This window comes from Cherax quadricarinatus, chromosome 6, assembly GCF_038502225.1.
Source record: "Cherax quadricarinatus isolate ZL_2023a chromosome 6, ASM3850222v1, whole genome shotgun sequence".
In the NCBI taxonomy this organism is placed as follows: Eukaryota; Metazoa; Arthropoda; class Malacostraca; order Decapoda; family Parastacidae; genus Cherax; species Cherax quadricarinatus.
In genome coordinates this window covers 20,336,447-20,350,573 of record NC_091297.1, presented here as the reverse complement: position 1 = coordinate 20,350,573, position 14,127 = coordinate 20,336,447, and the positions used below count along the sequence as shown (strand labels likewise).

Below are 14,127 nucleotides of genomic sequence, written 5' to 3'. Positions count from 1 at the left end.
ATTCTAGAGTATATATCAGGTTTCTATGTTACTTATATTGTTTGTTTATTATGTCATATTTGTTGTTTGTTATATAATATTAGATGAACTGTGATAGATAAGTAAGCCGTATAGATGACATTAACAAAATTATTCAAGAAGTATTTTGTCCGGTCTCCAGACAAACTGTCATCCACCGCCGACACCGCCCATACCACTACATGAATTACATATTTTATTCGTTTTAGAGTATATATCAGGTTTCTATGTCATTTATATTGTTTATTATGTCATATTAGATCAAGTGAGATAGATAAATAAGCCGTAAAGTTGATATTAGCAAAATTATTGAAGTACAGAATTCCACTGGAATGTATTAATTGTATTTCAGTTAATTTAAATGAGAAAAATTGACTCTGCAAATGAGCAAATCCAGTTGCGAGCAAGGTCATGGAATGGATTAAACTCGCAAGTAGAGGCTCCACTGTACAAAGATTAGAAGATTTACTGTTATGCAGACTACTGTATTATTGTAATTGTATAAATAATCTCAGCGCATTCATAAAGGCATATGAGACTGACCAGTTGGATGCGTATTGGACGAGGGACGTAATTTGTGTTCTCTGGAATAGTGGCAAAAATCAAATATTTCCATTATTTTGAGCTCAGTTTCAAGCTACTTCCAGTCCTCAAACCAATCAAAATCATCTCACTTTCTATATCTTCCATTCTATCAAATGATACCAAGAAACCGAGAATACAATCATACAAGCCATCTGAAAATAGACCGCAAAGTTGCTATTTTAAACCAAATATATAGTCACAGTTTTTTTCCCATAATGCACTGCATGGGGAAGGATTCTTTTTAATATAGTACACACTTACTGCATAAACCCATACTCTCATATCTAGACCCAAATTTACTACTCACTGCTTACCTAAGTGAGCTGAGCTCTTTACATAGTACTACGGCACAGACCCTGAGCTCAAAGCCATAGTACTATGGCACAGACCTCGAAAGGGTTAAATGACCATAGACCCCAAGTAGAGACGATAGAGCTGTATTTAGGCAGAAGAGAACATCCAAAAACTGGAAAGGCACTGTACTGATCAAGGGACTGGCTGGACTAATGAAGAATGAACTCAGCCCATGGACTCTTAAATTTATGAGTGGCATCTATAATATCAAGAATGTGTGGGATGAAGTGAAGGTCATAATCAAGAATGAAGGCAGAAAGGCGTGACTGTAGTGTCCCACATTCACAGGCATCTGCAAACCTTCCCATAAAGTTGTACCTCTCAACTTGGTTGAAATTATAGAGTTCAACAGAAGCTTTGAAGGAGAATCTGATGACTTGCAACAAAGTGATGATGTAGAGGTTTTGGTCACATGAAGAACTGTCATCAAGCTATGTCTGAGAGACAACATGTAGCAGAGGAAACAGAAGAGGCAAGAGCACATTCTATGGAAGAATTGCTGACCATAACACAATTTTTTCATATCTAAAAGTCTGTGAAACAAGCAGCTGAGAAAGCCTACATACCCAAACATAAAAAGGATTTTACATTTACGTGGGGGCCAGAATGAGTGCTTGCCTCAACCAGCAAGATCTACCAAGAAATGCAGTGTGTAGAAAGGCAGCCAAAGTCCTCCAGTCCTTAAGCCCTTTAACTAGGTTTTTAAAGTTTTAAATAGCATTTGTCTTACAGTATTAAAGATCATCCAAAACTGAATACAGTGGACCCCCAGTAATCGATGGCATCAGTATTCGATAAATCCGGTATTCGATGCATTATATCGCAAAAATTTTGCCTCGGTATCCGATCGAAAACCCTGTATTCGATACGATTCGTACGAGACGTGTCCACGTGTGGCCTGAACTGCCCCGTGTGTGCCAGTGTTTACAAGCCAGCTAGTGTGCGCGCATCTAAGGATACATTCGGTACATTCCACATTATCACTGTTTTTGGTGCTTGTTTCTGCAAAATAAGTCACCATGGGCCCCAAGAAAGCTTCTAGTGCCAACCCTTTGAGAAAAAAGGTGCTAATGACTATTGAAATGAAGAAAAAGATAATTGCAAAGTACGAAAGTGGAGTGCGTGTGTCGGAGCTGGTCAGGTTGTACAATAAACCCCAATCAACCATCTCTACTACAGTGACCAAGAAAACGGCAATCAAGGAAGCTGTTCTTGCAAAAGGTGCAACTGTGATTATGAAACAGCGACCGCAAGTGTTAGAAAATGTTGAGAGACTGTTATTGGTGTGGATAAATGAAAAACAGATAGCAGGAGATAGCATCTCTCAAGCGATCATTTGTGAAAAGGCTAGGCAGTTGCATGACGATTTGGTAAAGTAATTGCCTGCAACTAGTGCTGATGTGAGTGAATTTAAGGCCAGCAAAGGTTGGTTTGAAAGATTTAAGAATCGTAGTGGCATACATAGTGTGATTAGGCATGGTGAGGCTGCCAGTTCGGACCAAAAAGCAGCTGAAAAATATGTGAAGGAATTCAAGGATTACATAGACAGTGAAGACTTGAAACCTGAACAAGTGTTTAATTGTGACGAAACAGGCCTGTTTTGGAAGAAAATGCCAAGCAGGACCTACATTACTCAGGAGGAAAAGGCACTCCCAGGACATAAGCCTATGAAAGACAGGCTTACTCTGTTGATGTGTGCCAATGCTAGTGGTGATTGCAAAGTGAAGCCTTTATTGGTGTATCACTCTGAAACTCCCAGAGTGTTCAGGAAAAACAATGTCCTCAAGGCTAATTTGTGTGTGCTGTGGAGGGCAAACAGTAAGGCATGGGTCACTAGGGACCTTTTCTATGACTGGTTACACCATGCATTTGCCCCCACTGTGAAAAATTACCTAATTAAAAAGAAATTAGACGTTAAGTGCCTCCTGGTATTAGACAATGCCACTGATCATCCTACAGACTTGGCAGAGCGACTTTCTGGGGACATCAGCTTCATTAAGATCAAGTTTTTGCCTCCTAATACCACTCCTCTCCTGCAGCCCATGGACCAGCAGGTCATTTCCAACTTCAAGAAACTGTACACAAAAGCTATGTTTCAAAAGTGCTTTGTAATGACCACAGAAACTTGACTGACTCTAAAAGAGTTTTGGAAGGATCACTTTGTATCCTCAATTGTATAAACCTTATAGGTATGGCTTGGGAGGAAGTGACTAAGAGGACCTTAAACTCTGCTTGGAAAAAACTGTGGCCAGAATGTGTAGACAAAAGGGATTTTGAAGGATTTGAGGCTAACCCTGAGAAGCCTATGCCAGTTGAGGAATCCACTGTGGCATTGGGGAAGTCCTTGGGGTTGGAGGTTAGTGGGGAGGATGTGGAAGAGTTGGTGGAGGAGGACAATGAAGAACTAACCACTGATGAGCTGCTAGATCATCTTCAACAGCAAGAGGCCACACCTGCGGAAACTGCTTCGGAGGAGGGGATAGAGAAATTGAAGAAGTTGCCTACTTCACAGATTAAGGAAATGTGTGCAATGTGGCTTAAAGTGCAAACCTTTTTTGATGACAATCACCCTAACACAGCTATTGCAAGCCGTGCTGGTGACTATTACACTGACAATGTTGTGAAACACTTTAGGAATGGCATAAAGGAACGGGAGGTACAGGCCACTATGGACAGATATGTTGTGCGACAGAAGTCCAGTGACTCTCAAGCTGGTCCTAGTGGCATTAAAAGAAGAAGGGAAGTAACCCCGGAAAAGGACTTGCTACCTCAAGTCCTAATGGAAGGGGATTCCCCTTCTAAACACTAACACTCTCTCCCCTTCTCCCATTCCACCAATCATCACCAGATCTTCATTAAAGGTAAGTGTCAATTATTCTACTGTTATTGTAATTATTCTATTGCATTAAACCTAATATTTCATGTAGTAAATTTTTTTTTTTCATACTTTTGGGTGTCTTGCACGGATTAATTTGATTTCCATTATTTCTTACGAGGAAAATTGATTCGCTTTTCGATATTTTCGGTATTCGATGAGCTCTCAGGAACAGATTAATATCGAATACCAGGGGTCCACTGTACGTATAACTATGAAGAAATTAACTGAAAAATAATGAAAACTTACTGTTTATGGCATCTTTACAGTTGATATATTGAATCTTAGGAGCATCTGGTGGCATAATCACACATAGCACAATATTTATAGAACATTTTTTTTTTTTTTTTTTTTGCTAATTTTAAGCTTCTATATTACAGGCAAGTTTTCTCTTATGTAGAAAAGCACCACGTGAACCATGTTTTTTCTAGGATGGATATCACATGTTTAAACAAAATGTTTGAAAGTTTAAAATGACATACAGATACTCTTTACTTAGTGACGTACTTGTTTACTGACTGCTCGGAGTTACGACCGTCTCTTCGACTAGTCAGTATATTATGCTGTATGAGAACCTGGGCCATGGAAATGGACAGTGTGGCATCTCAGCATCAAGCATTTCAGTCTCGTTCCGCAGCCAATAAGCACACTAGCTTTCACAGTCTCCAAGACTACATATTTGTACTTAGTTGCGCACCCCATAGTACAAGATAACAGTGTGAAAACGAAGATCTTGACTTCACCTGAAGGAAGTGCCAAGAAACAAAGAAAGGCTACTGATCTTGAGGTGAAAATGAAGATTATTAACAAATATGAAGCTGGCACATTCCACCATTTCTGCGATCTTGAAGGATAAAGATAGAGTGAAAGAGGCAGTAAAAGCATCAACAGGATTTCAAGCCGTAATAACTGGTTGTTATAAATGTTTGAAGTAGTGGTAAGGAATGGTTTCTCACTTAGCGATGAATTCATTTACAGACATGGTCTTAGGAACGGAACTCCATCGCTAAGTGAGAAGCATCTGTATTGTAGAAAATTTAAAAACACTATGATCTTTGCATATGCAGTATATAACATTGTGCCCATTTGCTGGGAAAGAGATCCTAGGGCTCAGGTAGGTATGGTAACCATAGTACCTGATGAATGTCATCAGCTAATAAACTGCATACAGATGAGGATTAGCTGCAGAAAGATGAGGGCTTGCACTGCCAGGGAGCCCACAATGCACCTAGAGTTACACGTACTGAACCTTGCCAAGCTGACTGCTAGCAGGCACTGGCCATTAGGTCTTTACCAGGATGATAAAGAGCCTGGTAGTCCCTCAGCACTCCTACAAAGCAGAGGTGTGTGTGTCTGGTAAAGCCCCTAACAATAATTATGTACCTGTTTGTAGCCATAACAGCAGAGCTAAGCTTGAGGTGTTGTCTCTCATAGCATTTAGTCTATCATATATTTTTTTAAATTTCAATTTTTTTGTAGCACTTGATGTTAATTCAAGGGTGTTACAAGTCAATGACTTAAAAACTGAGCAAAAAAGTGTGCACAGAACCTTACTAGGGTTCAGAGGGGTGGGTACTGTTGTGTGTGAGGCACAACATACTGTATTACAGGAGAATCTCCCCTCCCCGAGGCTCCCACTGCAGATATAATTTTTTAGCAATCTGTGTTACAAAGATTATACAGTGGACCCCCGGTTAACGATTTTAATCCGTGCAAGAGGGCTCATCGTTATGCGAAATAATCGTTATGCGAATTAATTTTCCCCATAAGAAATAATGGAAATAAAATTAATCCGTGCAAGACGCCCAAAAGTATGAAAAAAAATTTTTTTTACCACATGAAATGTTAATTTTAATACACACAAACTGAAAAAGGCATGCACAATTAAATGACACTTACTTTTATTGAAGATCTGGTGATGATTGATGGGATGGGAGGAGGGGAGAGAGTGTGTTAGTGTTTAGAAGGGGAATCCCCTTCCATTAGGACTTGAGGTAGTAAGTCCTTTTCTGGGGTTACTTCCCTTCTTCTTTTAATGCCACTAGGGCCAGCTTCAGAGTCACTGGACTTCTTTCGCACAAGATATCTGTCCATAGTGGCCTGTACCTCTCGTTCCTTTATGACTTGCCTAAAGTGTTTCACAACATTGTCAGTGTAATAATCACCAGCACGGCTTGCAATAGCTGTGTGAGGGTGATTTTCATCCATGAAGGTTTGCACTTCAAGCCACTTAGCACAGATTTCCTTTATCTTTGTAGTAGGCAACTTCTTCAATTTCTCTCTCCCCTCCTCTGAACCAGTTTCCTCAGGTCTGGCCTCTTGCTCTTGAAGTTGATCTATCAGCTCATCAGTGGTTAGTTCTTCATTGTCCTCCTCCACCAACTCTTCCACATCCTCCCCACTAACCTCCAACCCCAAGGACTTTCCCAATGCCACAATGGATTCCTCAACTGGCACAGGATTCTCAGGGTTAGCCTCAAACCCTTCAAAATCCCTTTTGTCTACACATTCTGGCCACAGTTTCTTCCAAGCAGAGTTCAAGGTCCTCTTTGTCACTTCCTCCCAAGCCTTACCTATAAGGTTTACACAATTGAGGATATTAAAGTGATCTCTCCAAAACTCTCTTAGAGTCAGTTGAGTTTCTGAGGTCATTACAAAGCACCTTTCAAACAGAGCTTTTGTGTACAGTTTCTTGAAGTTGGAAATAACCTGCTGGTCCATGGGCTGCAGGAGAGGAGTGGTATTAGGAGGCAAAAACTTCACCTTAATGAAGCTCATGTCCCCATAAAGTCGCTCTGCCACGTCTGTAGGATGACCAGGGGCATTGTCTAACACCAGGAGGCACTTAAGTTCTAATTTCTTTTCAGTTAGGTAATTTTTCACATTGGGGGCAAATGCATGGTGTAACCAGTTATAGAAAAATTCCCTAGTGACCCATGCCTTACTGTTTGCCCTCCACAGCACACACAAATTATCCTTGAGGACATTCTTTTGCCTGAACGCTCTGGGAGTTTCAGAGTGATACACTAATAAAGGCTTCACTTTGCAATCACCAGTAGCATTGGCAAACATCAACAAAGTAAGCCTGTCTTTCATAGGCTTATGTCCTGGGAGTGCCTTTTCCTCCTGAGTAATGTAGGTCCTGCTTGGCATTTTCTTCCAGAACAGGCCTGTTTCATCACAATTAAACACTTGTTCAGGTTTCAGTCCTTCAGTTTCTATGTACTCCTTGAATTCCTGCACATATTTTTCAGCCGCTTTGTGGTCCGAACTGGCAGCCTCACCATGCCTTATCACACTATGGATGCCACTACGCTTCTTAAATCTCTCAAACCAACCTTTGCTGGCCTTAAATTCACTCACATCATCACTAGTTGCAGGCATTTTTTTAATTAAATCCTCATGCAACTTCCTAGCCTTTTCACATATGATCGCTTGAGAGACGCTATCTCCTGCTATCTGTTTTTCATTTATCCACACCAATAAGAGTCTCTCAACATCTTCCATCAATTGCGATCTTTGTTTCGAAAACACAGTTGAACCTTTGGCAAGAACAGCTTCCTTGATTGTCTTTCTGGTGCCCACAATAGTAGCGATGGTTGATTGGGGTTTCTTGTACAGCTTGACTAGGTCGGCTATACGCACTCCACTTTCATACTTATCAATTATCTCTTTCTTCATCTCTATAGTAATTCTTACCCTTTGAGGTGTAGGGTTGGCACTAGAAGCTTTCTTGGGGCCCATGGTCACTTATTTTCCAGAAACAGCACCGAAAATACTGTAATAATACGAAATATTCCGAGTGTATGCTTGGATGTTACCGCGGAGGCTGGCTGGTAAACAATGGGACGGAGCGGCACATGTGAGGCTGGCTGAGGGCACATTGGACGCGTCTCGGACGAAAATCGGTATGCGGGTTTTTAATCGGTATGCGCGGCAAAAATTTTGCGATAAAAGTAATCGTTATGCGGAAAAATCGCTATGCGATGCCATCGTTATGCGGGGGTCCACTGTATTATGTTTATTCTAAAATGAAATCACACAAGCAATTTTTATTGCAGTATGATTTTACATTATATAAGAAAATGACATACATTTAACAATCCAACTTAAACCACAAATCATAAAATATCTTTAAGTCTGATTTATAGGGTTTTCATCAAAGTATGCCCAAAATGCCTTGCATAATCAGTGACTTTCCATTAAAGTACAAACAACTGTACTCTTGTACCTCTGAAGGCCTATTAAGTTCTCCTACTCTTACAACCCGACCCTTGGATCAGGCTTGTCTGATGCTTGACTGATCAACCAGGATGTTACTGCTGGTGGCCCACTGGCTCACATATCCATCACAGTTTGGTTGACTGGCATATGTCCAATTTCCTCATGAAACTTCTACACTTGTTCTTGCGGTAGTGTTAAACAGTCTGGGCCCTCGGATGTTGAAACAGTGTTCTCTCATTGAGCTGTTTTGTAAATAAATTTTGTAATTGTAAAAGTCACATTTAAGACACTGCTCTGAGCTGCCAAGACCACTTTTATTTCTTACTATGATACAAGAGATAAGTAAGCACTGCAACTGGCTTAAAACAATTATAGCTGAAAGACTGATTAATTATTTTAACCCCAGAATAAAACTGCTTCACAATACTTATCATGATCAAAATTTTATACAAATGCATTTTCTTTAAATTGGTGAAGTGTATTAGACTAATCTGGGGCTCATCCAATGTCTATGATTCATGTCAATGATTATTGTGTTTTTACAAGACCCGGCTTGGTATATAAATATCAACAAGACAGAGTAAATATCACTTATAGTAGATACCTTTATTAGTGACAATGTTGAGCCCCCACAGAAAGCTTTACCGAGGGAGAAGAAAATATATCAGAGTAAAAAGCCTACTAATAAAGCCCAGTGTGTATAAAAAATGTCATTAATAAGGTATACAATTTACACAAAGAAATGTCTTCACTGCAGTTGTGTACTTGTTACCAACTATCAACAGTTTGCCAATTTCTCCACCAAAGGTACACATTTTGCTAATTCATAGTAAGCTTTTTGAGGAGTACAAAAGCGGAAGTAAAAGTTTTTTTAATGGTAACATTCTAAGGTTAAATAAAAAGTCAAAGTAATTAACATTTACAATAAAAAACATAAAAAAAAAAAAAACTTTCTGTACTGAACTTGGTCTGCTGAAGCCCTGTAAACTACCAGTCCTGGACCTCCATACCACATTTTTGAACTGGGAATGTCCTGACAACCCAAACCTTACTATCACACCAGACACCCAACAGCTGACCTCGGAAAAGTGATCCTCTTGGTTCACTGAACTAAATACAGAAATATGTTTTTCATTCTTCCAAACATAGTATTGTATTATGTACACTGATTCTAGTAACCACTATAGGAACCCTACCAACAGTACCTGAAATTTCATCTTGTGAATGGCTACACTACATAGGACTCCCATATCTTAACTATCACTGTAAAATTCTGATGTAAAAAATGTATCTTGCTAATGACTTATACATATATTGGGTAAGTACAGCATTCATCAATAAAGAATGCAGAAAGTAATACCCAACTCTGAGCAATTTAGAGTGATAGAAATTTATGCTGGCTTGTCAGTGCAGCTCTGGCAAGATGGTGATGGAGTGAATGATGGTGAAACCACCAAACCTGTCACCTGAGGCACACACAAAAAGCATAATATCAGCAGTACACATTAAACTCGTAAACAAGGGTGACTTTAATGAATCTGGACAAAGACTTATTTATATTTCTTTATGCCTAATATGCATGAATTAATCTAAAATATGTTGTGTTGATGCAAAGCCCACACCTAATAAAACACAAAATGAAGATTATGAGTATGAAGGAGAACATCAAGACCCGTACATGAGCTGAAGGAAACAACCTATAAAAAAAAAAGAATGTAACAACTAGGCTATCTCACTGGAGGAGCAATGAACAAGAGGGGATATGCCATAAAATATTATGGGACAGAGTAAACAAAAATAAGTTCTGTACCAGGGATACAACAAAAATAAAATGTTATGATTAGAAATAACACACCCAAATCATCCACAGGAATATATAAAATATTTCTTTAATGTAAGAAATGATAAATAAGTGGAATGAGGTATACAATTACACAGTTCTGAACTACTGCAACTAACCAGTTTCTCTGAAGGGATTCAGGAAAACCAGTTGGCTGAATCTGAGACCTGGAGACGGGAACTACAGAGTTGTATTCAGAAGGGGTGAGGAGGGCGCAGTTCAAAGGGTCATTTGAATTGTGATGCCAGAGCACTTCTGGCAAGACAGTGACTGAATGAATAATGGTGAATATGCTTTTATAAATACACACTAATGAGGGTTTGTTATGCCTAATGAGGGTTTGTTATGACTACAGTTGTGCAGTCAACCAGTGTTGTCTCTACTGAACTACATTTGAAGGTATTTTATCTAATAGATTTCTGGTGTCATAATAGAATTTAGGTTGTCAGGACAGCACCAGTTCAACAGAAACTGGGAATCTATTAGAAAATGGAAGGCAAAGAAACCTAATGGAGCAGAAAGTAGTAGGGAGGTCTGAAAATGGTGGTTTAGGAATACAACTGATAAGTGGTGTGGTTTTAAAACATTTCATCAGAATCAACTTGCAGAAAAAATGTACAGACTTTCAAAATAATGAGCAAAATTCACTAAGAAAATTCTTCTTTTAACCCTCTGAGGGTCCGTGCCGTAGATCTACGGTTATACGTTGAGGGTCCAAACCGTAGATCTACGCCATGAGCTCAGCTCACTCTGATAAGCGTCTGATAAGCATCGCAAGTGCTGTCACCAATCATTGCAACACTCTTTAACAAATCCATCGAAGCCTCTACCTTCCCTACATTTCTCAAAACAGCGAGGGTCACCCTGATACATAAAGGAGGAGAGCAAACAGACTTGAATAACTACAGGCCAATATCCAACTTACACCCTCTCTCTAAAATCTTCAAAAAATTAATTCATAAGCGAATCTATTCCTACCTCATCTCCCACAACATACTCAACCCCTGTCAGTTTGGGTTCAGGCCTAATAAAAATACAAATGATGCTATTATACACATGCTAGAACAAATATACACTGCACTAGAGAAAAAAGTAGTCCCACTGGGGATCTTCATTGATTTACGTAAAGCTTTTGATACAGTTGACAATGATTTGCTCCACATAAAACTGTCGCACTATGATATAAGAAGGCACTCCCTCAACTACCTAAAGTCATACCTCAGCAACAGAAGCCAATATGTATTCACAAATGGAGCAAACTCTTCCACACAACCAGTTACAGTTGGTGTCCCACAGGGAAGTGTCCTTGGCCCTCTTCTCTTTCTCGTTTACATAAACGACCTACCAAATGCATCGCAACTACTCAAACCCACACTATTTGCAGATGGCACTAGTACATACATCTTCTCTCACCCAAGCCCAGTCATGCTAGCCAATACTGCAAATACCGAATTACAGAAAATATCTACCTGGATGATGACTAACAAACTTACTCTCAACATTGACAAAACCTACTTCATTCAGTTTGGAAACAGAGCTACAGATGTCCCTCTTAATATAATGATAAACGGATCACCTATCACAAAGCTCACAGAGGGAAAATTCTTAGGAATCCACCTTGATAATAAACTCAAATTTCAAACACATGTACAACAAATTTCCAAGAAAATTTCCAAGACTGTAGGCATACTATCAAAGATACGGTACTATGTTCCACAGTCAGCCCTCCTGGCCCTATACCACTCACTTATTTACCCCTATCTCACCTATGGAATTTGTGCATGGGGCTCAACAACAATAAACCATCTCAGACCATTAATTACCCAACAAAAGGCTGCAGTGAGAATGATGATAAATTCCCACTACAGGCAGCACACTCCACCAATATTCAAAACTCTAAACCTACTCAATGTACAAAACATCCATACTTATTACTGTACCTACTACATACATAGAACACTTAACTCGGATATAAACCCTCCCCTCAAACGTCTCCTTACCACCCTAAACAGAACACATGACCATAACACAAGGCACAGATCACTCTTTGATGTTCCTCATGTCCATCTCACACTATGCAAAAACTCAATGCACATAAAAGGCCCAAAAATCTGGAATTCATTACCTGTAAATATAAAAGAAACACTGTCTGTTTATAAATTCAAGTCTCTTCTTAAAAATCACCTACTCACCTACAACTAAATAAATACTGAATAACTGTATCTCACAAATGTTTAACCTGTGACCCTATCAAACTTCGTTTAGTTTTAATTACATTACCTAACAGAATACTCCAATCTATTGAATGCACAGCAACTCAGCAAATGACCATATGACCTGTCTTTGAAATACTCATTTGCGCTTAATTGTTATTTGTTTACTATAATTTTTACCACTGAATATATCATTGCTTAGTTAATCTTAAGTTAATTTTAAGCCTGCCCATAATGCTCTGCATACAAGGGGCTTTCGGCATGTTACACTTAACCAATGTAATTCTATGTACATCTATGTATCATGTCCAAATTAATAATAAATTAATAAATAAATGAGAGAATACATCTATGTGGTATGTGTGCACCACATAAAACAAATCCTGTAGCACACAGTGCATGAGAGAAAAAAACTGAGACCGTAATTTTCTATTAAAACAGTGACTTTGCAGTGTTTTTTCATATGTTTTTTATAGTTGTATTTGCAATTTTAGTAATGGAAATGGGTTGAAACTGAGCTCAAAATAGCAGAAATGTTAATTTTTTGCCGATGTTTAAGAGTAAACAAATGATCCCACACGTCTAATACACGCCAGCTGGTAGGTCTAATATACATTCACAAATGTGGTGATATTAGTTATACAACTATTAGAGTATTGCATAACAGTAGATCTATTTTTTGGTTTGAATAAAAATTCATTATGTGAATAAAAAATCAAAATGGAATTCATTTGTAAAGCCTGAAAATGTAACTAATGAACAGAGGAAATGTCAGTTTAGTTCCAGGAATGCCTGCATTGTTTATTCTGGACCCTATTTTGAAATTAGAATATTTTGAACTTTGCATTAAATTGGCCAAATTACCAATTTCCGATCACTTTATTTTGTAGTTGAAATAGATGACTTGGCGATTTCTTGTGCTCAATCGATAGAATAGAAGTAATACTAGTGAAATAGCTAAGAATTTGGTTGACTGGAGTAATATAATTGGCCTAAAATGGGAATCAAAGTCAGAAAAATCGCCAATGCGTAAATATTGCTGACACATCAAAATTCGTGAGAGCATAACTTTGTCAATTTTCCACCAAATTTCGTACTTTTTGTTTTATTACCTTCAGAAAAAGATTCTCTACCATTTCTTAAGAAAAAATAACAAAATTATTTTTTGAAAATTCTTGGACACTGGTGTGCACTTTGAAATTTGGCCTTTGGACCCTGAAAGGGTTAACACCCTTGTTTTCAATGTTTACTGCAGAATATCTGTAAATTGAATGTATTGTGCCATTTTTAACATTACTCTGATTAAAATTAACACTCAGACAATCCTCCCTATTAATCCATCATATCAAGAGGTTATTATATTCACTCTGATGAGGATATCTAATAATGCCTATATATGCACAAAGTAAATATTAAAAACACAATTCCAGTTCTACCAAAAATTACAATCAAATTTAACATAATACACATGAGCATACCATGAAAATGAGTGTAAATCGCAAACATCAGCGTGGTACAGTTCCATAATCCCTTACCCGGGGTCTCTCCACAACATGTGCTCTGCCCCGCCATTTTGTATCTTCATCTCCTTCCCAATCTTGGCCAGAGATGGCTTGAGAGAGTGACTCTTTCAGCTGTTCATACAAAGTCTTATACTCCGGTTCTTCACTAGCACCAAAGTCAAAATCTGCTACTTCAACTGAGTACCTAAAAAAAAAATACTAATTAGTATAATAATAATAATAATAATAATAATAATAATAATAATAATAATAATAATAATAATAATAATAATAATAATGAAGGCGGGGTAGGGGTCGTCCTCAAAAAGGTTGGAGGGAGGGGGTAAAGGAGGTTTTGTGGGCAAGGGGCTTGGACTTCCAGCAAGTGTGCATGAGCATGTTAGATAGGATTGAATGGAGACGAATGGTATTTGGGACCTGAGGAGCTGTTGGAGTGTGAGCAGGGTAATATTTAGTGAAGGGATTCAGGAAAACCGGTTATTTTTATATAGCCGG

The 14,127-nt window shown here is 38.5% G+C and overlaps 1 protein-coding gene across 2 annotated transcripts in view; it reads right to left on the bottom strand.

Moving 5' to 3' along the window:
* The window catches only part of LOC128692529 (uncharacterized), a 242,489-nt gene that overhangs the window by 23,953 nt on the left and 204,409 nt on the right, over nucleotides 1-14,127 (bottom strand). The window contains exon 9 of one of the 2 annotated variants that reach the window (XM_070080838.1): nucleotides 13,588-13,816. In XM_070080838.1, coding sequence (XP_069936939.1) covers nucleotides 13,615-13,816 — 202 coding nt within the window. In that variant the 3' untranslated portion in view covers nucleotides 13,588-13,614. The remainder of the gene's footprint in view (nucleotides 1-13,587; nucleotides 13,817-14,127) is intronic. The other variant, XM_070080845.1, reaches the window with a different exon arrangement.